This window comes from Lagopus muta, chromosome Z (genome assembly GCF_023343835.1).
Source record: "Lagopus muta isolate bLagMut1 chromosome Z, bLagMut1 primary, whole genome shotgun sequence".
Classification (NCBI taxonomy): Eukaryota; Metazoa; Chordata; class Aves; order Galliformes; family Phasianidae; genus Lagopus; species Lagopus muta.
This window is the reverse complement of record NC_064472.1, coordinates 2,244,591-2,269,319: the sequence shown is the minus strand read 5'-3', so window position 1 is coordinate 2,269,319 and position 24,729 is coordinate 2,244,591. Positions and strand designations below refer to the sequence as shown.

Sequence of the window (24,729 nt, the reverse complement as noted above, 5' to 3'; positions counted from 1 at the left end):
AATAGCACAAATTCTACCATCCAATTTCCAATACCCCGACTGCCTTCCCTTGCACTTCCGTGGTTGCTCCATAGCTCTGAATGTCTCATTAGTTTCCACACCGACTGATGCCCAAATTCCCAGTCCCACTGGACCCAGTGGAAGTTCTGAGTTGAATTGCCACTGAAAATAGTTCTTCAGCATTAAATAAACAGGCAGCAGGTAGGAAAACGGTGTGCTCTGGGATATTTTCTTGTAGCTGCAGAAATCCAGTTTGCCTTTCCATGGCCCAGAAAACCTCTGGGGACCTCTGGGATGCAGCAGGAACATCTTCTGTGGTGGAGCATGGAAGTGAGGAAGGCTACGTGGCTGTTTTTTTCTACAGAGCAAAGGGGTGACCGCCTGTTGGTTTTCCCTTGGGCCTCGTGTTGGGGTTTTTAGGAGTTCATCTGCTTGGGAAGAGGCTGATGCCGTCATCGCTGGGAAGACTGAAGAGATTTCTTTTCACCCAGACAGTTCAGCGAAACATTTGGGTGAGACAAACAGGGGAAATCAGTCTTCTACCACGACTGATCTGTCCTAATGCAACACTTCAGAATGAACACTGCCCAGGGGTGTAGGTGCCTCGGCTTGGCTTCTTGATCTTCAGGACTAACATCTCTCACGGGCCATCCATCCCATCCATAGACCCCAAAAGCCTTCAAGCCGTGAACCCCTGCCCCAACCAACAGCTGCAGGTCATCCCCATTCTCGTGTCCATCACGTGCCTTTCTCCAAGCTCTCATCCCACTCCTTCCCAAGATCTCATCCCTGGAAACTCTTCCACCATGGTCATCCCCGTCCACCAGGCTTTGCAATGCTCTGCAGACATAAAAGTTTGAGTTCTGGGCCCTTTCCTCCCTCCTTTGGCTTTTCATTCTGCAGCAGAGAGTCTTATTTCTTCTTGGCTTTTCTTCCTTGCTGGGGTGTTGGGAAGATAATAGCACAGAACGAGTCTTTGCCGGAACGCTGGATTGTTGTCTCGACCCGAGGCTGCTGCCAAGTCACGGACACTGCTTCTTGTTTGCCATTCTCCTTCCTTCGCCTTTTAGTTCTTGCATTTTTTTTTCCCCTGACTCGTTTAACTCTGGTGTTTTCCATCCTGTGGTCAGGGACTGCAGAGATTTGGTTTGTGTTCGTGTTTGCTCTACCCCAGCCATGTGAATTTTGTCTTTCAGCTGTCCTTGTTGCCTTTGCTCTCCCTGTCTCATTCTTAAAGCCCCAAACTGAATAACCTTTCCCCTTCAGCATGGACTTGAGCGTGGATTTCTTTTCCCATCCCTGCAATTTTTACCATTTTGGTGCAATATTTGTAATCTAAATACGTGTGACCAAACACCCAGAGCTGAAAGTGCACCCAAACGGTTAACTGCTATGCTGAAGACAAGAGAAGAGCAAAACCACAATGAGGGAACGCTGAATTGCATCAGCAGTACTCCTGCACGTTGGAGCATGTGAGGGCTTAGTGCTCCATCAGAGGTACTGCTAGCTCTTATTTTGACATTCCCCTCTTAATAAGCATTGCTCTTTATGCATTTTACAAAGCGGTTTGTATGATTGCGTTGCTGAGAGGAAACAAAGAAATGCCAGGAAAACTTTATGTGGAGGATCTGTACTCATAAAACGCTCATAGGCTCCAGCAAACAGGAAAGCTTTCCCCATGTCCTTTTTTTTTTCTTTCTTCTTTTTTTTTTCTGTTTTGTTTTCGTTCCCTGCCATTCAGTGAAGAAAACAGGTTGAATATCTCTGAAAACCGGATTTGATGGTTTGAGGCTGAACACAGATTCCTTCCCCTGCCATCGAGAATCTGCGTGTTCATCGTGCTGCAGCCAAGCACCAGCACTGAGCTTTGTGCTGGGAGCCAGTTGGCTTCCCAGTGTGGGACTGGAGCTCCTGTGGCTGCCTTAGAGCTCGGCGGAGGGGCAGCTCAGCTGACAGCTGGCTCTGGGGCTGGCTGAGCCACTGGTAGAGTTGTGGTCGGCCCCTCCCTGCACACTCAGGGAAGTTAATTAAATTACTATGGAAATTAAATGGCCCAAAGCTTCACCCTTTGGGTGACAAAAGCCCTTTGCTCTTCCTCCACTGTTCTGCTCACGTGTGTATGTGTTGCAAGCCATGATAATGTTGTCTTGACAGCCCATGTAGAAACGTGTGATGTCCAAGCTCAGCGGGAGGGTGCAAGATGCTCTAGCCACATCTGCTGGCAGGAATTTTCTCTCACTCCAGCTTTCTGGAGGAGGAACAAGAGGAAAGTTCCCTCTTTCTAAGCCCTCTTTCTGCAGCAGTGGCTGAATCTGAGAGCCCTGGGCAGATCACTGGAGATGGTTGGGTGTAGAAGCCAAAGATAGGATGCAAAAGCAAAGGGGCTGCCCAAGTGTTTCTTCCATTAGGCTATTGGGTTTTATGGGAAGCTGCAGTCTTGGCAACAAGAAGCTTGTTGGGCCCTTGTCTCTCCAGCAAATCACTGGAGAACTCCTGACGTTGCTTCCCTATGTGATGTCCCGCTGCTGGGCTGGGGCTGGCCAACTCTTCCCTGGCAGAGTGTGGAAGCAAGAAGTATCTCACACAGAGACATAGGAGAGATATTCCTAGAAACCAAAACCGTGTTACCGTAGAATCCTAGAACCACAAAATGGTTAGGTGGAAGGGACCTTGAAGAATCACAGAACGAAAAAATCATTGAATGGTTGGATTGGAAGGGATTTCAGTGGTGACAGAACTGAAGAACCATGGGATGGTTGGGTTGGGGGGACCTTAAAGATCATGGAACTGTAAAATGATGGAGTTGGAAGATAATCTAGTGATCATAGAACCAAAGAACTATGGAATATTTGGGTTGCAAGGGACCTTAAAGCCCCACCCCTGCAGTGGTGTGGGTGCTCTCCAACCAGTTTAGGCTGCCCAGGGCTCTATCCATGGCCGTGGACACCTCCGGGGATGGAGACATGGCATGAATTCAGCCATTTTATGGATAAATATGGTTTCTAGTACCCTGCTCAGAAAATATGTCCCTCATTCTTGTTGCTTTTCTACGAGTCCACACATAAAGAGTGTACTAACGTCTTCCTTTGACTTTTCAGGCGACAACAGAGACTTCCTGGTGGGAACAAGTCCCAGCAGCACGCAGACCATCAGCAAGGTGGTACCAAACACAACAGAGATCACCAGAAGCTCTACCAAGGAGGTCAGGCCCCTCACTCCTCTGGTAGACCAGGCCACCACGGCTACAGCCAGAACCGGCGATGGCACCACAACCAGAAGCACTCGCCCAATGACAAAGAGACGCACAGGAGCACCAAAGAGACTGAGAATCTGAAAATCGAGGACACCTCCACTGGCACAGGGCAAAGCCCCGTGGAGGCGCAGCGCAGTCCGGAGGCGGTGGAGAAGCAGTCCCAGCCTTACAGCCCAGAGGTGGAGACCAAGAGGAAGGACAGCATTCACGAGCGCGTTGGGGAAAGGCCCAAGATCAACTTGCTTCAGTCTTCTAAAGACAGGCTGCGGAGGAGACTAAAAGAAAAGGTATTATTTCTTAGGGGAACTTTGGCTTTCCCCTTCTCCATGAGCCTGGTGTTTGGCCGTGCTCCATGCAGAGGTGGGCTGGGCTCGGGAGACCTTTCCACGAGCTCACACAACTTCTCTTGATCTCCTGGTGTCACTGCTCGTCTTGAAGTGTCTTTGTGCTTCTTTGGGAGGCCCTTTATTGACGCAGCGTTAAGGCTCACTCAGTGAGGTTGCTCCTAAGGGGAGTTTTCCAAGGTCAGGAACTCTTCCATCGCTTGCAAGGATGGGGCACTTCAAGATACCACGTGGGCTCTCCCTCCTCAGCGGTGATCTCAGCAGACTGCCTCGAGTCTGCAGGGCTCATCCGCTCCCAAAGAGGTCTAAAAACGGCAATTTGTGTCTGGAATTAAAGAACTGGAGCCTAATACTGTGCTTTGCTGAATGTTTGGAGTCAGCTACTCTCAAGTTGATATCCATTTATCTCAGTAATGAATTGAAACTCCCTTATCTTTCCCCCTTCCTTCCAACAACCCAACAATAACAAAACCATTGCTTGCAAATGACGGAGGAGAAATCCTTTCTGGAAACAATATTCAGACTCAGATTTCTGAGGAATTTGGAGATGATATCTCCATTTGCCCCCTGTGCAACTCAAATTCCTTCTCTTGAGATTCTCTTTTCAGACTGGAAAGTGCATTCACGGGGGTAACTCCAATGAGATTTTCAAAATGTGCAGCAAAAATAACCTGAGCATATACAGTTCCATGGGAGTGCATGTTGGGAATGTACACCTTTGAGTGTATGTGCATTTACTATTTATGTATGTGGCATAAGGGGGAGGAAGAGATTTTGTCCATTATTTTTATGTTATTTAAAGCAATGGGAGTAGAGCAGAGACTTTCGGAGTATTCACTTCAGTGCCTGTCTTGTGGATTTAGAATCCTGTAAGAAAGACTTCCTTTAGGCACCCACTTTTGGGTGTGTGCAGTCAACACAACTGCTTTGTCAGTTGGTGCTGGGGTTGTCCAAAAAACGGCTCCAGATTTACTCTGTGCAATATATGTTAAGACTGAACTACAGGAGGAGAAGGGAGCAGACCAGAGCAGGCTGGATGCATGGGGAGGGATGGACAAATGCTTGATTAAGTGTTCAGAAGAAGGCAGAATGCCAGTCTGAGCTGGGCATTCCAGTTTGGAGCCTTTGAGCACATCTCCCTGAGCTGATGAGGAAGAATCTGGGATTGAGTACTGGGCTAAATGAGGAAACCAAGCATTTATGGGTGGGGGCTCATACACTGCTTGCTTTCAGTGCTGAGGTGGGGATGCTCTGATTTTGTTGGGTCTGTCTGTATGTCTTCCCAACCCCTTTCCCCCTTTGCACTTTGTGAAAGGACAAGGGCTGACCTATCTGTTTTCTCCTTGTGTAACAGACGCCTTGTCTTTCCCTTTTCACGGACCAGGACGAAGTCACAGTGGAAACCACCCACCCTGAAAAGAACAAAATGGACAAATTAATTGAAATCCTTAACAGCATGCGTAACAACAGCAGTGACGTTGACTCCAAGCTGACCACCTTCATGGAGGAGGCTCAGAACTCCACCAACTCTGAGGAAATGCTTGGGGAGATAGTTAAAACCATCTACCAGAAAGCAGTGACAGACCGCAGCTTTGCTTCCACGGCTGCCAAGCTCTGTGACAAAATGGCCCTCTTCATGGTGGAAGGAACCAAGTTCCGGAGTCTGCTCCTCAACATGCTGCAGGTAAAGAGAAGGAGTGATCTAGTTAGGTGCTTGCAGCTTCACCCCGCTTGGTCCTGCTGTGCTTTTGGGCAGGAGCTGGGCTTTCACCAAATTCCTCTCCAGCCCACGTGTTGGGAAGTGTTCCTCCAGTTTTATTGGTGACAGTCCTTAATGGCTAGCTGTCATCTTCTGCCATCTCCACTGCCTTCTAGGTCTGTGGGCAGCAGCACCCACGTCAGCAGTGCTCAGTGGGGATGTTTGGTTGTGCTTGGGTGTTTTTTTTTCCTTCTTTTTATTTTTTTGGAGATTAAAACTTGGTCTAGAAACGCATTTATTTTTGGCAACAGATTTCCACGTGGAAATGAGAGGAAAGCTGATAAGACAATACTCTATTGTCTGTCAGGTTCAGGGCTCTGCTGCACTATCAGTCCTTTACCATGGCCAGGTCTTCCATCTCTCTCTGCCATCGTTTCCCTCTTGTATTGTAGTAGTTCTGGATCCTCCAGCCAGGGTGCTCTGCTGCTTTCTTCAGGTACCTTTGACACATGCGTCGCAAAAGCCAATCTTTCGTATTTCTTCTTGTATCTCCCAATGTTTTTCTCTGAGCCCCTTGCTTTTGAGGCTTTGGCTGCTGGAAGGGCTGAGAATGAGGAGGGTGGGGATGAAATTGAGGGGATCCACGTGAGGGTGGACATGGGTACCAGAGCACACCATGGAGGGCAGGATGGCTCCTTCCCCACCCAGAAGCCATAGTGTCATTGGAAAGGGATCTCCATGGCCAACATGGCTTGTATTTCCTAAGAGTGCAGTGAAGGAGGACTTCTTAAGTTCAATTCTATGGCTGAGCAGCAAGTAACCAATATAATTGTCATTTTTTAAACATTAAGGGGTTTTAATGTTTGGTTATTAGGTGTTTTAGGTTAGGTCATTATCTGGTCTTGTGTCATGGTGATGCTTATCAACAAGGGAAACAGACAGAGAAGGAACAATAATGGAAACCCCTTCCAGCAGACCCAGCGAGCTGATGTGTGTTGCAGCACCGCGTGCAGTAATGAATGGATTCACATCCAGCTCATTGTGGCACGAGAGCAGGATAAATAATAGATCTCATTTCTCCAGAGAGTCCCTGAGTGCTTCCCAGGGGCACAGAACTCAGCTTGCCGTGCGCAGGGTGCAGGGAGGGAGCACAGTGCCTGCTTTGGAGAGCTGCGGAGAAATCAAACAGAAGTGAGAAAAGCACTTTGTTCTGGTAGTGAAGCATCGTGACATTCTGCAAACAGTTGGCTCTTTTCTTTTTCCAAGCAGAAGAATCAGTGCACCCACACAGATTTGAGGCATCCTCTGGTCAGCCCCAAATCAGTCTTTCTGTGGCACATTCGGGTTTGGAGATGGAACCATGTCCAGGGAACAGAAGCTGTGAAACTGAGGAGTTGGCAGTGCTTAGAAAAACCCGCTATTGCCGAGCTCCAGCCGTGACCTCGCCACCATCGGACAGATGTTTTCCAACAGCTATTTCTAGATCATTTCCCATTAATTAAAAACCTCTAATAAAACATTTGCTCCGGGGCTGGATTTTTGTCTCTCCAGCACCTTTCAGACTAATCCAATCCCTGGACCTAAGGAGCTCACTGCACCAGGGTGTGATAAATCGGGATTGCGGTGCCGCTCTGAGCCACGCTCCCCCATATGGTGCTGGCAGATGCCTCTGTTTTGAAGGGCTGGGCAGGATGGACTTGTTTGTCCTTGTTTGTTAGGAGCAAAATGGCTGTGAATCTCCTGCCTGCTCGCAGCTCCTCTGAAGAGCCCCTCCTGGCTGAGACAGGGCCAATGAATCTAGGGTGCCAGAGTCTAGTGGTGTCTGCCTTGATGTGAAACAAGAGGATGGATGTTGGGAATACCGTAGGTTACATTTTGTCCTCTCTGTGTGTTTTTGTACCAAATTCAAGCTTGCTGTTGAGTTTGGATGCTGGGAACCCACTGGGATGCTGTGGGGTGGGTGGCTGGGCAGCTTTGGGGAGATGCTGCTGACCCCAAGCTTGGCGCTGGGCCTGGTTTAGTTTGGAGTTACCTCTCATTGGGTTTGCTTTGGATTTCTCCTCATTGCATTTGGCTTGGAATTCCTCTTCATTGGGTTCAGTTTGGAATTTCTCCTTGTTGTATTTGGTTTGGGATTTCTCTTTGTCAAGTTCCATGTGGGATTTCTCCTCGTTGGGTTTATTTTGTTACCAGGAGTGATCTGGGGCAGTGTGAGCCCTTGTGATGGACACAGCTGAACTGAGGACCTTGGGGGACAGTGGCATGGAAAATGTCTTGGTGGATAGATATGTGGTTTCTTTGCCCCTCTGTAGGTCCCTCTGTATTTAATACATTGAAGGCTCCTGCAGGAGATTTTTGCTTGCCATAGCATCAGCCACTGGCTTCTGCTGGCCGTGGTGCTTTTCTCTTTGGTGGGGAGGTGTTGAGCAGTTTCCACAAACCCTCCACATGTAACATTAGTGGGAGTATTCCTCTGGTGAAATCTCCATGCTCTTTATAGCTGAGATGTGTCTGCATCCGAGCTATGCAGAGCGGAGTATATTATTAGAGAGGACATCACTGGGGCTGTAATTTTACACTGCTCCCCTTAGCAACCCGGCCAACAACACATCAAACAGAAGGCTGATACTTAGGAGAAAAAAAAAAACAACAACAAAAAAAATAGAAATGGAAGGTGCATCCCTGCACAGTGCCCAGCACAACCCATCACACGTGCACTCAGCCTGGGATGAAGCCTCTGTGCTTGGAGATACCTCAGAGCCAGGGGCCAGAAGGGCTATTGCTGTTGCACACCTTTCTGCATGCCCAGTTGCATTCCCCACTGCATACCCTACTGCTTACCAAACTGTATGCCCTTCTGCATGCACTTCTGCATGCCCTTCTGCATGCTCTACCGCATACATGTTTACATACCCTTACATACCAGTTGCATACCCTAATGCATACCCAATTATAAACCCTCCTGCGTATCCTTGCAGGGATTCTTCTGTGCTCTTCAGCCTTGTACTTGTTCAAACACAGAATTTGACCTGAGAGGTTCTGGTTGCTTAACCTCCTGACACTCCACTAAGAGTTGTTCCACAGTTCGGGTTCTGTGCTTCTCTCTGGTTTCAAAACCTGAACTGAAATCCTGAGACTTTTGGCGTGATTCACACTGGTGTTTGTGTGAACTGTGCTGGACTGGGGATGTTCAAAGGGAGCACTTCTGGAGAGAGACAGCCAGGAAGGTGGCAAAGCCTGGTCTTGTCTTCTGTAAGGCACGAGACTTTACAGAAGAGTCAAATTGAGCTGGAATCCCTTTTGTGTGGGAATGTTGTGGCGTTAGTACTGGAGGATCAACCAACAGCTGATGGTTGGATTTATGATCTTGAAGGTCTTTTCCGACCTGAATTGTTCTTATTGATTCCCTTTGATAAATCAGAATGCAAAGGGCAGTGCTTGCCATGCTGAGCACGGGGATGTGGGAAGAGTGAGCTGGGCCATGGCAGGGCTCAGCCCCCCTGTAAGCTCAGGATGTGGTTTGGGGTCCCACCATCTCCCAGGAGAGCATCCCCCCCAGGCTGGGCATGGAGCTTCCCCAGCCTGACTCCTGGTGCGTCAGGCATGGACGGATCCTGCAGCACTGAGCAGAGGCTCTGCTGGGCTCTAGGTGGAGACTGTGGACTGTGCAGCCTGCCCACAGCCTTCCTGCAAACCCAGCCAGATCCAGGCAACTGCTGCCTGCTGGGGAGCCCAGAGCTGCTCCCACTCACTGCTGGGGTGAGGATACTCAGGGCTGAGTGAGGTATCCCCACCCTGGGGAAAAAAAAGTAGAAAAAAGCTTGGAAATCCATCCAAACGCAAAGAAATTCAGGGATTCTCCCAACATTAAGAACTCATCGCACCAGGCTGGATGGAGTCTTAAAAGCTGCTCTCATCTCACTGGTTTTGTTGGGGAGAGGACTCATTTTCTCTTAAAAGGCTCAAATCTATCCTCGGGACATGAGATGAGGTTTGCCAGCCCGGGGACTCAGCCGAGTTAATGGAGCAGCCTGCCAGGCCATCTGCTCCCACTGCCCTGCATCAATCCGGGTCAAACTGCTGCAGGATTGGGAAATCCCTGCTCCCATGTTGGCCCCCTCCATCAATAACCGTGGAGGCACGGAAAATGTGTTTGAGTGTAAGAGGTGGATCCAAGCTGCTGGCAATGTCTCCGTGCCCCCAGGACTGAGGTGTTTGATGTGAGCCCCTGACAAAGCATCACCAGACATGGGGACCACCCTTCAGCACCCCAAAGTGGGGTGAAGTGAGGGATTTCCCAGGGCTGGTTCCTGACCCATCAGCAGCAACCTCAGGGAGCAAGCGTGCAGTGCGCTCAGGTGAGGAGCAAGATGCACTGCATTATTTTTTTAATAAAGAAGGATGGAAGGAGTGTATGGAAAGATGCTGTCTGGCACTGCAGCACTGGTATCACCTCTGGGCCGGGAGAACCAGTAAGTGAAATTGGAGATAGAGAGCTTGCAGCGTGTGTAGGGTATGGACGTGCTCACCTGTGTCATCTGGGTCCCACTGGACAATGTGTTGGCTAGCATCACCTGGGTCACACTAGAGGAGGATGTGTTGGCCAACATCACCTGGGTACCAGTGGAGAACATATCAGCTAATGTCATCCAGGTCCCACTGGAGGATGTGTCGGCCAGCGTCACCTGAGCCACACTGGAAAAGGATGTGTTGACCAGCATCATCCACTGGAGCAATTGGGAACAGATTAATTGATCTTTTTCATCCTTAAAAAGAAAAAAAAAAAACAAACAAAAACAGCCAAGGAAAATATTTGCTATAACAGAAGTTCCCTGTTACAGATCCTTCGTAGGATCTATAAACATTAGCACACGAGGAAGACTTTCTGCAATCTTTTGTGTAAATAGAGCTGGATGGTGACATTCTTACTATGCTAGTACTTCACTTTGGGACCATGGGTGTTGGTCATTGCTCGTCCCCATCACGTGGATCCTCTGGCACTGTCACCAGCAGCAGTACTGTGGCCCATGCCCAGCAGACACTTGGCTGTGGGTGCAGAGGGGCAGGCAGAAAGCAGAGATAAGGCTGGAGGTGCCGGCATGATTGCTCAGCAGCGGCCAAGTGCTGGGCCAGAGCCACCGCTCCCCGTAGACTAAACAGTTGCAGCATTTTCTCCCATGACCAAAAGAATTTAGAAAAGGGTCCCGGCATGAAATGTTACACGAACTTTGGGTGCCACGAATATGTCTGGATGAGAGCTGTTAACCCCATCTCCTCCTCTTCCCTCCTTGGTCATGCTCTGGGCAGACAAAGGGAACACCTGTCCTCCTATGAATCTGGATGTCTGCCTGTGGGCTCCCAGGTCTTTCTGCAGGTTTTTTTTTTTCATATTTGAAGGCCAAGAAAATTGCTGTTGTGCGTTCCTGCGGTTCTGACACAGGTCAGCCTGCTGGGTGAAGAGTTTCTTGGGATAAACAGAGCAGTTCAGAGACCTTGGATATCTTTGTTCTCAGACTGGCAAGGCTTTGGGGGCTTGTGATTAAGATCGGCTATCACAGTCAGGTCCAGGTTCATGGGAAACGCAAGGGCTTTATGCAGCAGTGCTAAACATGTTCTGAATCCAGCATTAGCCCAGAGAGGTGCCTCGGTAGGGTGACGCTAAAAATTAAGTAACAAGGAGAGCAACTGGAGGAGGATGTGTTGGCCAACATCACCTGGGTACCAGAGGAGGAAGACATGTTGGCCAACATCACCTGGGTGCCAGTGGATGACATGTTGGCTTCTGGAGGAGGACATGTTTGCTAACTATAGCCTGGGTGGCAGTGGAGGACACCTGATGAAGCAATCAGGGTGCCTAAAGTGCCTCCTTCTCTTTCTTTCATACATTTCCAGAGCAGCTGTGCTCTGAGCTTTACCCCACTTGAAAAGAAGCTTCAAAAGAACTCCTCCATTAATAAGATATGAGGTTTGGAACTCTGCAGAGATGCTGATGTGTTACGGTAGAAATGAGATTTCCTGCACCTCAGTTGTAGAATTTGCTGACCCTCAGGGCACTGCGTTTTCCAGCATGCGCACTCAGAGAGTCATTAACAAAGATTTTTATACCAGGACAACCACTAAATGGTGTTTGCTGTTCCTTGTGGCCAGACTGGGCTACTCCACCCTCGTAGCCACCTCAGAGCATCACTGAGAAAGTGCTCCAAGATCTGTCACAGCAACCAGATCAACAGGAACGCTTCGCTGTTTGCTGATCCATTACTCCGCTCCCCCTCGAGTGCTTTTAAACTTGTCCAATTAATAATTAACTGGGAACCCCAGGAGCATCACTGCAATCCATCATGAGGTCCCCAGATTGGGCAGGTGGTCCCAGGAGTAGGACCAGACAGATGCACAGAGTAGGGATGATGGAGTCAGCTCCACGTCACCAGTTGTATCTTCTGCTCTTGCCAAAGTGACCAAAGCAACGGGGAAGAGGAAGATCTGTGCTCTCCTGGTGCAGATCCAGCTCAAGGAAACACAGTGATGAAACCTGTGGGAGAACAGTGCCTCATAGCTGGGTGAAGGCCAGACCTGCGAGGCTGGGCACAGGGTGTCATCTGCAATTTACAAGGTTTATCTGCTTTAAATGTCAATAGCTCTTTTGTTGGAGTAATACTAATTGTTCTGATTTGCATGTCTCAGTCACACACCCCAAAGCACTGTGCAGAGGAAAATGAGCACATTGTTCCCAGGAAATCAGAGTGATGGAGGTGACAGAAGCCCACACAAGGCTGGAAAATAGACCTCGAGCATCGAGAAGTTGGATCAATCCCCTGTGCCACCAAGGCTTTGTCAGGCTTTTCCTGACCTCCTCCTGCATGCATCAACGCTGCATCTGCCCCATCCCTCCTCCTGCCCTTATTATTACCTCAGCCCCTTTCCAAAGAGCCCTTCAGGGCTCCAACCTTTGCAGCACATTTCCAGTAACACCAAGTGTTCAGCACAGCTTTTCATGTCACACCGATCACCAGCACCTCACTGTTCTATATTTCTTTTTTTGCAGTATTTCTGACTCAGTATTTCCTCCCTCCTTGGCAGTGAGTAAACAGCAGAGCTGCCAGAGGAAGTGCCCGGTGTTTACCAAGCAACAAGCCCAAGTGCAGAGGATTTGTTTCCATCAGAAGGTGGTAGAACTGAAATTAACCCTCATTTTTATGCTATGGTCAAGTTTTGCCCTCTAACGCAGCCACCGTGCGTTGGTGGTGCACAGCTATTTGGGACCTGGCTTTAAAAAGTGTGGTCAAGTCCCCAGGGATGGCTTTGGGCTGCAGCTTTTGAAGTTGAGATCTGATGCTCGAAATACAGTGCTGCTCCTCTGCCTGCTGCTGACCACCAAAACAGAAGGGGTTCTGCTCCTCTCCTCGTGGTTGCTGCGGCTTCCTTCTGGTCCTAAGTGATCTCATGGAGCTTTGTTGACTGGGAGTTTGGAAAATGGCCTCAGGTTGTGCCAGAGGAGGTTAAGGATGGATATTAGGAACAATTTCTTCTCCAAAGAGTGGCCAGGGATTGTCTGCACAGGGAGGTGGGGAGTCCCCATCCCTGGAGTGTGCCAGAACTGTGGGGATCTGGCATGTGGGGACATTGTCAGTGGCTATGGTGGGGTGGGTTGGGGATCTTGGAGGTCTTTTCCAACCTTAGTGATTCTGTGATTCTATGGGAACAGGCTCCTCAGGGCAGTGGTCACTGCCACGAGCCACCAGTGCTCAGGGAGCACTGAGACCCCACTCTCAGACATTGGGTTTGGGTTTGGGTGGTGATGGCTGGAGACAGAGGTTGGATCCACGAACCCTATGGGTCTCTTCCAGTTGGGATATACCTGTGAATCACACAACAGCACTGCGTGAGGTACATCCACGTGGAGAGATGAGGGCTTTGGTTGAGTGACATGAGAGCCCCACAGCATTTGCTGTTTGCAGTGCAGGCAGAAGCTCACAAGGAGGAAGGTCATCCCATAAATGCACTCAGATCAACAGGCTGGGGCACCCCCAAATTAGTAATACTGTGTGTGTTTAAAAATACAGCCAAACTGATGAGGGAGGACATGCTCGCTGCACTGACCTCACCACACAAGCATGGGGCAGGCCCATCCATGGTGTTTTTTTAATAGAGGCATTTCCAGAGCAAACAAAGTTCACGGGGCAGGGTAGTGGTGATGCCATTGAGATTCAGCACGGTTCTGAAGGGTTCCCTGCCTCTTTTACCTCTCCCTACCTCTGAAAAAGGACACTTTTCCAAAGGACGCTCCTTCTGGCCCTGGGGACTGCCCTCATCCCACTCTGTGGTCCCCAGCTCAGATGCGAGGGATCACTCAGCTGCAGAATGGTTCTGGGACATGAGGAACATGGGTGCTGCCACATTAAATAAAGTTGTTCCGAGTTGGCTTGTCACTGAAATTATCCTCATGCTTTCCTGGGCGCAGATGGACTCACATAAAAATGGGTTGCAGATAAACACGCTCCAGCGATGCAGCATGGATAGAGTTGAGGGAGGTCAGTCCCCATAAGGCCTGGGGGAAACATTCCCAATGAAGAAATGAGGATGAGCAGAATCAGGCTGGGTTTGTCTTTCTTGGGATGTCAGGCGTGCATTTCTCCATTTCTGGTTGGGTTTTTTTTGTGTTCCACTCGAAAGCCAAGCGGGAACTCCAAGCCATTGGGTAACACCGGGGTGATAACCTGAGCTGGCCAGTAACTCCTTCACCCCAGGACAACGGAAGGAAGAGCTCTGCAGACTCCTCTGGAGACTTCGAAACAGCCCAGCAGTGTTTGATTTCAATGCAGACACATTGGGAAATTGCCCAATAGAAACAGGCGTAGAGAGGAATGAGTCACCACTGTGTGGTTAAGCAGTGGTTCAGTGGTGTTACTAGGTTTTTTCCTGCATATGCAAATATTATTTTTTTTTTCCTTTTGTAGTGAAATGTATAAATAGCTCCTTCTTTGGATCTCCCATGCATGGCTGGAGCCCTGTGAGCAGCTGAGCCTCTGTCTCAGCCAGTCAGTGTAAAAGGAGATGAAATGATACTAGCTTCTGTATTCAGTTTTGGAGTTAAGAGGTTGTGCAGCCAAACTCAGAATGCACTGTTGGGAATGAAATTGTCCTGCTCTTTGGTCTTCCCTTCTGGAGTGCCAACTGATTTTTAATACCAAGGCAGGGTCACTATGGAGACAGACAAGTGGTACCACATGGGATGTCTTGCAGAGGCTGTGGCTCTGAGCAGCATACACTCCTGTGCCACCCATGTGGTGCTGGGGGTCTCCAGAAAGTGTTTTATTTGTTTTTCCATGTTCCTCCTTGCTCCTTGCCACACATCTCCAACACGCTCACCCCTTTTCAGGTCCTGCATTTGTGCAAAGCCTTTTTTCCTCCCTGCCTGGAGGAGCTACTTTGCTCCTGATGTTGCTCTGTAAATCATGGCACTCTCATACTCCTTGGGCCTGGCAACCATTGGCTCCAGGGCAGGGTGACCTTTCTCTATCAAGGCTGTGCTCCCTTTGTCTTCTGGACACATCATTTTGTGAGACCCCAGGGGGGTGCTGGGACACTGGATTTGGGATGGGTTGTGAGAATTGGAACTGGTTGGTGTCTACGGGTTGGACAAGTTGGGACATTGCTTGGTGTCTCTGTGTTGGGCAGGTTGGGACACTGCTTGGTATCTGTGGGTTGAGCGAGCTGGGAGAGTGGTTGGTGTCTATGGGTTGGATGAGGTGGGACTCTACTTGATGTCTACAGGTTGAGCAAGCTTATCTGGACCACCACACTCAACGCAGCCAACAGCACCCATCACATTCCCCATATGTTAATGTTTGAGGTCCTTCTGCTTGCTGTTGTTCAGTGTTGGTTGTGCACTGGGATAAAATGCCCCATGTCCATCCGAGGGGAGGGGCAGGGCGGGGGAGGCCACCAGCACCATGAGCTGTGATATTGCAGATCTCGGTGTTGTTTCTATACTATCTACTTTCTGGTGGCTTCACCGTGTTGAAATCCCAACCACTGTGCTCACATTGAGCAATCTCCCCACTGTTACCAAAGAGTCAGTCTGTCTGCCTTCCTCCCCCACCCTGAGTTTCCATTTCCTCCCAGTTCTCCATCCCGTCAGCTGTCGCCTCTTCCCAGCAATGAGATTTTGCTAATGCAGCCCGTTGTCTCCATCCCTCTTGCAGAAGGATTTCACCATGCGGGAGGAGCTGCAGCAGCGGGACGTGGAGCGCTGGCTTGGCTTCATCACCTTCCTCTGTGAGGTCTTTGGCACCATGAGGAGCAGCACCGGGGAGCCCTTCCGAGTCCTTGTGTGCCCCATCTACACCTGCCTCAGGGAGGTAATGCCTTCAGAAGTTGTCCTCATCCAAGCAATTGAATTGCAGTGCCGGATTGCCCGTGGTCTGTAGATGTCGTAGTGATGGGTTGGGCATGGTGGGGGTGGCTTAGGGTTGGACTCGATGATCTTACTGGTCTTTTCCAACCTTAACAGTTCTGTGTTTGCTCTGTTATTCCTGGAGATTTGCTTTCCCCAAATGAACGATTCTCACTCTAGCAGTATAGATGCCTCCAGGGGCACTTGGCTTTTTCTGTCCACTGTGATTTTGCTCATGAAAACCGCATGGTCCGTGCAAGACTTCTTTTTCAAAGGGTTGGCAAAGCCCCACAATTGGGACTGCAAGCCCAGTGTTTAGGTTGGCACATCTCACCATTGCCAAAATCCTCACCAGAGGAGCTATAAAAACTTCTAAAAGGCAGATGGATGCCCCATTCTTGAAAGTGCCCAAAGTCAGGTTGGATGGAGCGTTGGTGCAGGACAGCCAGCCTGCTGCAGGAGTTGGAACTGGACGATCTTCAAGGTCCCTTTGAAGCCAACCATTCTATGGTTCTGTGCTTCTGTGTTCTTCAAGGATCCTTCCAACCCAACCGTTCAGTTGTTCTGTGATTGGAGGCATTCATGCCAATGAGTGGATGAGGCAGACAGAAAGGAAAGAGAGAAGAGCAAGCTCCCTTACGCCATTACTCCCACACTGTCAGTCCAGTACTGCTAGATCTTGAACAAGGGAAAGTGAGGGACAGAAATCGCTGGGAATGACTTTTAGCATGGAAAATTTTCTCTGAATGCACACGCTTAATAAACATTTTGTCTTTGCAGTAGTACTGTGGGCAGAGTTCACAGACAGTGAGTGTAACAGTGAGAAATGGCTGGGGCATCACAGTGAGGCACAGATGTCTCGCAGAGGAGGTAGGAGAGGGATTCTAAGAACAGCAGAACTTCCCCAAATTCTCTTCCCACAGCACAGTGCGTCACCTCATTGGGAAGAGCTCCTGTTCCTCCTGTTTCCCATTGCAGCCATGACACAACCCAGCCCTGTTTCTGCCAGAATTGTTCCCAACACGCTCCTGTCTGCCCTTGCTGTGATGTCACCATTGCTCATGTCATACTGAGGACACAGGGGCATGGTGGCACCCTAAAGACATGAGTTTCACATATTACAGATATTTTTTGCTACAGAACAGCTCCATAAAAAGCTATTACTAACTGTATCAAGATGTCATGCAGAAGCTTGTTTCTTAAACATTAATCTCTCTGTTCCCTAAGAGGACAGCTCTGTCCAAGCCTTTCCATTTCCTGGAGATGAAGACCTCGTAGCTCAGCTGATGTGGACGAGCCAGAGCTGTTCAGCTCTCCATCATGCCCCAAAGTGACTGGCCCATGACTACAGGGCTGGGACCTTGACTGTGTGGCAGCTCAGCACTGGGTTCTCATAGAGCCATAGTATCAGTTGGGATGGAAAGGACATCTATCCACCCATCCTTTGGTGATAAATCATTATCAGGGGCAAGGCAACATAAGATACCGTCTCTGCTCTGCCTATCCTTCCCTGCTTCTCTTGCTTTTTAGTTCCTCTCTTCATTTTTATGTTTTTTTTTCCCTTTTCCTTTATGGCTTTGGCAGACTCAGCCAAAGGTCAGTGAGGGAGTGAGAAGAGGAAGGGGAAAGTTCCTGATGGCTACAGCAGGAATGTTTCTTCCCTTCCCCTGCAGAGCTTCCTCTCCAGCTCCTTTCCTTTCCCTTGATAAAAACTTAGTAACATCACAACTAATTACAGAGCCAGTGCAAAGTGAGGCGCCACCAGGATGAGAGCAGCGTGGGGATGGTAGGGATGAGAGCAGGTGTGCATCAGAGCAGAGGAAATTTGGGTCATAGCACTGGAGAAGGGAACTAGGTCTCCCAGCCCCAAGGTTGGCACCTGAGGGTTATGGGGAGAAGAGAATTTTAGAGAGAGCCCCTCTGACAGATGAGAACCAGAGAACGATGGCAGCTACCAAACACGGGGAGCTTGGGAAAATGAAGCTTTGAGAGCTTTTAGGACTTTGTGCCCACCACTGAGCTTGATGTCCGCAGTGAAAGGGATGTCCTGCTGTGGTCTCCCAGCCCTGTGGTCGTGTGGTCCCAGCTTGATGCAGAAATGCCAGGTCAGTCTCTTTAAATCCCCATTGCCCTGAAGGATGACAGGCTGTAGTGCTGACATCCTCGCTGCTCCACAGCCTCTGTCCCGTGCCCAATGAGGGGCACTCTGCTCCAGCGACAAGGGAACCAGCAACAGAAGGATTCTGGTTCCTGCAGCTCAACCACGTTTATTCTTCACTGCTGAGTCAGGAAAGTTTAGAGAATGGGTTAGGACTGGGGACCAGCAAGTTCCATCGACAGGGATGTGTGTGGTTAACGAGTGCCCTGTGGCTGGTGCAGGCAGAGAGATGGTAAGTAATGCTATATCCCAGCTGTTGTTAACTGGTTCTGAGCACTTCTGTCCCACTGAGGCTCATTTTGGGCTGGCTGCTCCTCACCCAGCTCTGTGCTGTATGGGATCAGCGTGGGATGAGCGGTGTCAAGAGGTTTGGATTCTTCCATATCTCTGTCCCATCCTCAATGGGATGTTGTTTGGGTGCCAACGCAGGAGGTGCCTCTGGGCTGGGAGCTGCCACCTTGCTGCCAGCCCACTGCCAGCTGAGCTGCCTCCAGCTCAGAGTTGGTGCCGAGCGCTGCTTGGGATGTATTTGTTTGTTTGTATGACGCCGTGCAGCAGACAGAGCTGGATTTACATCCAGGGAATCTCAGCAGTTGCCTATGGCAGGCAAGTAAGAAAGTGGAAAAACCAGCTCCAGAGATTGCAGACAGTGACGTACATGGTTCCTCCAGGAGTGGGGTCCCACAGGGCTCTGCCTCCCTCCTGCCCTGTTATAACTCTATTCCTGCCCCCGTGTTCCTCTCCTGAACAGCACTTGGCTGTTTGCCTCGTTGGTTTCTTAAGGTTCCTGTTGTTCCATCCTCCAGCCCGCTGACTCCCTCTGGCTGGCATATCGACTGGTCCCTGCAATTCTGTGTCATTTCCAGACTTACCAAGAGTGGGCTCCTCACCTCCTCCAGGCTGTTAGTAGGGATGCTAAAAAGGACAGGTCCTGCAGTGAGCCCAATGGTTGCCCTACATCCCTCCGCCCCCAGCCATCCAGCCAGGTTAACTAACCTGGTTGTCTGCCTCTACTTGGATACTGGGAGACAGAACCCAAACGCTTGTTAAAATGAACACAGTAGACAACCATGCTCTCCTCTCATCTGTAAATCTCCATAGATCCAGGAGGTGAGGCACATCCATGCGGATCATTCCTAATCTCCTCCAAGACACACTCAGTGGTCTCACAGCCTGGTGTGAAGCTGATGAGCTCCAGTATTGTAGACTCATTAAAGAAATATCCTTTAGGATCATCAAGTCTGGCTATCAGATCCTCATATTTGAACCTTTCTCTCATGCTGGGCATCTTCCTCATCTCTAATTTCCCAAGAAGCTGCCATGTTGCTTCAGCACTGTGCTCCCAGCACCCATGGGTGCATGGGATGGGACTGCTGGGACAGATTCTAAGCACATGTCAGAAAGCAGCTCATCACGGGCTAATTAAACATCTCATGATGATGTTCCCATGCCTGGAGGGTCCCACTGCAGGTCTCCATGCCATGAGGGGGCCCAAGCTGGAGGGAGTCTTATTGGAATCCCACACTGAGAGGGTGTCCATGTTGGATGGGTCCTAATGGGGTCCCACCCCATGTCAAGAATGATCTCACTGGAGGTCCCAGTTTGAGGGGGGAGAGTCCTTTTGGTAGTCCCCATGACATGGAGGGTGGTCTCACTGGGGCATGGGTGGTCTCGTTGGAGGCCCCAGTTTGGGGGATTCTACTGGGGGGTTCACATGCCATTGAGAGTGATCCCATTGAGGGGGTCCCAGTTTGAGTGTGGGGTTCCATTGGGGTCCCTATGGCATTGAGGGTGTCTCACTGAGGACTCACAGTTTTCGGGGAGGATCCCATTGGGTCCCCATGTCATGGGAAGGGTCCCACTGGAGGTCCGCATAACACTGGGGGTTCCCATTGGGGTCCCACACTGGAGGATGATGTGTTTCCTGCCTCCACTGCTGGGAACAGTGCTTCCCTCCTGTCTCCCCACTCCCTGCAAGCCTGAGGTGTAGGGCAGGGAGGGGGCTGCTCCGTCTCATTGCCTCCACATCTGAGCTGCAGTGCAGCACATAGACAGCGTCCACTCCCTTCCCCCTCTCAGTGCCTGTTATCTCCTGGGGCCACGCTGTGTAATTTAGAGAAGTATTCCAACGCGGTAATTAACGTCTGAGCTTTGGAGGGCACTGTCTCTCGCTGTCTCCTTCAGAGGAAGAGAGGAAGAACCTCCCTCAGCTGCAGCCGAGCCGCAGGGCGGTGCTGCTGGGAGAGAAAATCACATCTTGTCGCACGGAGGGGGTTTTATTTTAATGGCTTTCCCTTTTCAAAAAGCATCAGAATTTGGAAGCCCTCTGGCAGTGAAATAAGAGGTTGGGTTTTAGGATTGCATTCTCTGAGAGCGAGGCAGAATTTGGCTTTTTCTGTTGCGCAGTGAAGGCAACGAGAGGTCCAGATCCTGACCCCACGCCCCTTCTGCCTTGGAGCTCCAACATGGCCAGGGCTGACCCAAGAAAATAGGGAGAAATGAGTCCTGGAGGAAGAGCTGGGCATGAGGAGGAAGGAAGAAACTAACAGTTAGTTATGTCGCCTACAAAGCCGTGCTGGTCATGGAGCTGAGCCCCTGGGACCGTGGGGGCAAACAAAAACAGAACGGCAAATGCGGTTTTTCATTTGTGCTCCATGTTTTGGCCAAGGACAGGGTTGAGGGGGATGCCTAGGAGGTGTCTCTCCTGGTGTTTGGGAATAGATGAAGACACAAAAATGGTGATACCCAGAGCTCAGCTCAATGTTTTGTGCACCAGAACTTGTGTTCCTGGAAAGCTGCAGGACTCAGTCACAGCCAGTGAGCATGGGAACTGCAGTGCCGTGTTTCAGACAAGGAAGGGCTTTGGTGCCAGAGAGAAAATCCCATCTATATCCCTGCTCACCCCAGGGTTTGCTCTCTTCTATGTCTTCCATTATGGATATAGATTTGGATTATGAACAGCTTTGCAAGCAGAGCCAAATTTAGAGAAGCAAGGCCACCAGGGACAACCGGGGCCACCGCTGTCTCCTTGCCCTAGGGGATTGCTGGGGAAGCCTCCATTGATTCCTTGGGAAAAGGGTGGAAGGAGCAATGAGAGCAGGTGCCATCCCCTGGGATGGTCCCACCTCCTCACACTGGGACACCACTGTCAGCCACAGGGTTGGGTTTGGGATTGGACCCGGTGATTCCTATGGATCCCTTCCAGCTCAGGATGTTCTGTGATGCTATTTGTGTCCACAAGCACGTGAAGAGCCAGCAGAGCACCGAGTGTCCAGCAGCCAAGGGTGGGCCCTGCGAAATCAGCACGATGCTTTCGCCGCTTCTTTCCCTTTGGGATGAGGTCACATCCTCTGCTCCCAGGGCTGTTATGGCTGCAGCCAGGCAGGGTGAGGCTGACAGCGTGGATCTCCCACTCCACCTCACCCGCACGCATACCTCTGGTTCTGCTCAGACAGTCCCAATGGATGTGTCCCCAAGGTGAGGGCAATGCCTTCCACCTCTCTCTTCTAAGGGGAGCCACCCAATAGGGCTGCCACTGGGTTGCATGGCCTGATTTGATGAGCGACAAGATTGCCTTCGTCATTGTCTCCATGGTTTCCATCTTTGGAGAAGTCTCTTTTGCTGTCCCAGATCTGGGGAGAGAGATGCTTCATGGTTTCCCTTGTCTGCAGTGGGAAGGAGGAGGAGGAGTTTCCCACGGCTGGGCACAGGCTTTGTTCTCTGGCCTTAATGCAATTTGCTGTTAAGTATCTCTTGTTGGAGCTCCACAGGAACCCAGTGAGGAGAACCAATGTTGTCGTTTGCTGTGTGCAGTAGGCAAACCAATCTCCTACTCTCCAATCACCTCCAGTCTCCCAAAATGTCCAGGTTGGGTAAGAGGAGAACAGAAGTCTCCTCCTCAGCTAAAAGCTGTAAGACAAGTAGAAGCAGCTCCTTCAGGCTGTCTCAGATGCAGCATGATACAGTCCCTAACTCACTGCGGGGCCAGCAGTGCCCCATCCTGGTGGCCTCTTCCCAGTGAAGCAAGTGGGAATTGCCATCAGCATCTTCCAAAAGGGGCTGATACTCCTGTGTGGGGTACACCTTGTGCAACTGCAGTGGTCTTGGAACCTTCATTGTATCGTGGCTGGAGTAGCAGAGCTTTTGGGGTGGCTGTTCTTGTTTCCTCCAAACGTGTCCAGCTTCACCCTTTGCTGCTGATTCAGTCTGCAGTGGGGCTGGGTGGGAAGACAGTGTGCCCTGTGCATCCCTTATCTCATCAGTTCTGTAATGGAAAGGAATTCCCCCAATCTCATTTCGTGCTTAGGCAACCTCAGCATCAGAGAAGATGCTACTTGTGTCTTCTGGTTCCAAAAGTTCCTCTGATGCCTAGCAATGGGGAGTTGACACTTCTTCAGGGAACTGTTTGGAGGAATCCTGGAATTGTCTGTGCTGATGGAGTGTTAATTACTCCTCCCCAGTGCCCACATTTGCACTTTGCTTTTTCCCCAGTCTGTTTTCACCAACCTGTGCCACCCAGACAGACCAACTCCTGCTCAGTGCTGCTCCCAGAGAAGCCCCAGCCACCCCATGCCTCTGGGTCATCATTCCAGGAGGTCAGAAAATCCTCTTTGCTTTCACACTGGAGTCATCACTGAAGCGTCCCAAAGCATTGCATGCTAAGAGGCAGTTTGTGGCCAGCGCTGCTTATGCCATTCTGCAAGCGTTGTCATACACAATAATTAGTGCAAAGCCTTACAGGAAAAGTGTCATTGCAGCTGTAGAGGGTAATGTATGCATCTCCTGATGGGAAGAGCTGCAGAGCATGACCCAGCCTGCATGATTTGGTGAGAAGTGAGGCAGGTTCTCCATCTTGCTCGTGGTGTGGGCACCCTGAGAGCTGTGCGTCAGCACTGCTGTGGTGTGGGTTATCTTGGTAGAAAGTGGATAATGAACCCAAATAGCTGTGGGGATGTGCACTGGAGTACTGGGGAGTTTGGCTTACATCCAGTGGACTGCAACAAATTCAGGTGAGTCCGTCAGCACTTGGAAGGAGGAAACTGGTGATACGTGATGAAGCCCAGGTGCAGTTCTGGGTCCTTCTTGTCCTCTCCTGGATAATGGGAGCGCAGGGATGCTGAGTAAGCCTTGGGAGCAGAGGAGGAAGGAATAGGGGATAATCATAGTACCATAGGATGGTTGGGTTGGAAGGGACCTGGAAGATCCTAGAATGATAGAACTGAGGAGTGGTTGGGTTGGCAGAGGCCTTACAGCCCATCCAATTCCAACTCCAGGCCATGAGCTGGTTGTCCTTCACCAGACCAGGTTGCCCAGGGCCCCATCTAAAGCCATCTACACACAACCCAGTGTGATGTGCCCTGGGGGATGCTGCTATAACAGAGAGGTTGGACTGGATGATGCAAAATCTTCAGCTCTTCTGCAGAGCCCATCTTGGTGAGTGGAGAGAAATAAGGCATATGTGCTTGCTACTTTGTTTTGCTGGTGGATATTCACAGCTGTACCCAAATCTGCTGTCGGTGGAGTTCCTTAGATTTGATAAGCAGTAGTGCCCAGTGCTCCCAGGAAATCCCAATCACACACAGCACTTCCAGGAACAGACCCTCAAGGTATTTCGGGTCCAGAGCCATTTTTTACCCATCACTCAGTGGAGCACAGATAGTTGAGAACTGGAGCTTTGCAGGGATGCAAGCACGATGCCTTCTGTCTCCCACCAGTCTGCACAGCTCTCGATCCAGCACCAGCAGAAGTGAGAAGCCTTTCGCAACCGTGGCCGGGTGTTATGTGACCAGCCGGGCAGATCCTGGCACACGGCCCCCACTCTTAGGAAATCGAGCAGACTCTTTGTCTGCTTTCCAGCAGCAACTGCTGCTTTGGCTGCACGGCTTCACCCAATACAGGGAACCGGCTAAAGAGCATGGAGAAGTGTTCTTGCAGACAGCCTCAGCCCCAAGGGGATGATTGCTAGGTAAACCCAAAGTGTGTGGGGCTGAGCAGCCAGTGGGAATGGTGTGAGACACAGTGGGGTTGGGGCAGCACAGGGAGGAGCAGTTATAAATAGTGAAATAAATAATAATTCCAACGTGGGAGTGATAATTTACTAAGTATAGTGTGTTTACCTTGAAATATTTTAAGTAAATAAAAATCAGATTGCAAACAATTAATGGCATTGCTTAGGGTCAGGGTCTGGTTGTGCAAAAGCCACACATCAGGCTTGCAGTTTGCTCAGGTTTGGGTTTGCACACTCAGCACTTGCATGCAGCCCTGATTGTGTGAGCTGCTAGGAACATCCCAATTGTGACATCCCAGTGGTGACATCCCAACAGTGCCGTCCTGATGATGACATCCCAATGATGACATCCCAATGGTGACATCTCAGTGGTGGCAACCCAACAGTGTTCCAATGGTGCCATCCCAGTGGTGACATCCCAATGGTGACATCTCAGTGGTGGCATCACAGCAGGGACATCGCAGTGGTAGCATCCCAGTCTCTGCTAAAGTGTACTTCTGGGCTGCTGCCTGTTTATATCTAATCAAAATAGTTTTTTGTTGCTGTTGTTTTTTTGGGGGAAGGTTTAATGTAATCTCTTGGGTTGTTTTGCAAAGAATCTGTTAACTGTTTAGGAGAACTTATCTCAGAGCTTGTGGCTTGGGCTTAACCACTGTTCCCAAACAATTCAGTGGAAAGATAAACTTGGTGGAACTGCTGCATGCATTCAGTGCCTGGCTGGGTATTTGTCTAACATGAAATCAAACCAATGGGACCGCGTGCTTGTCCAGATGCTGTCAACACCAGCTTCAAAACAGAGTGCTTTCTGCTGAAAACAGAAGAGAGCGAAGACACAGCTTTGAGACCTGCTGTAATTCCTCGAGTTACTTCTCATT

The 24,729-nt window shown here is 50.1% G+C and overlaps 1 protein-coding gene across 6 annotated transcripts in view; it reads left to right on the top strand.

The window, feature by feature from the left end:
- Window positions 1-24,729, top strand: part of CTIF (cap binding complex dependent translation initiation factor) — a 103,719-nt gene that overhangs the window by 74,381 nt on the left and 4,609 nt on the right. For 5 of the 6 annotated variants that reach the window (XM_048931589.1, XM_048931587.1, XM_048931586.1 and 2 more), the window contains 3 exons: window positions 3,099-3,540; window positions 4,952-5,281; window positions 15,499-15,654. In XM_048931589.1, coding sequence (XP_048787546.1) covers window positions 3,099-3,540; window positions 4,952-5,281; window positions 15,499-15,654 — 928 coding nt within the window. The remainder of the gene's footprint in view (window positions 1-3,098; window positions 3,541-4,951; window positions 5,282-15,498; window positions 15,655-24,729) is intronic. The other variant, XM_048931584.1, reaches the window with a different exon arrangement.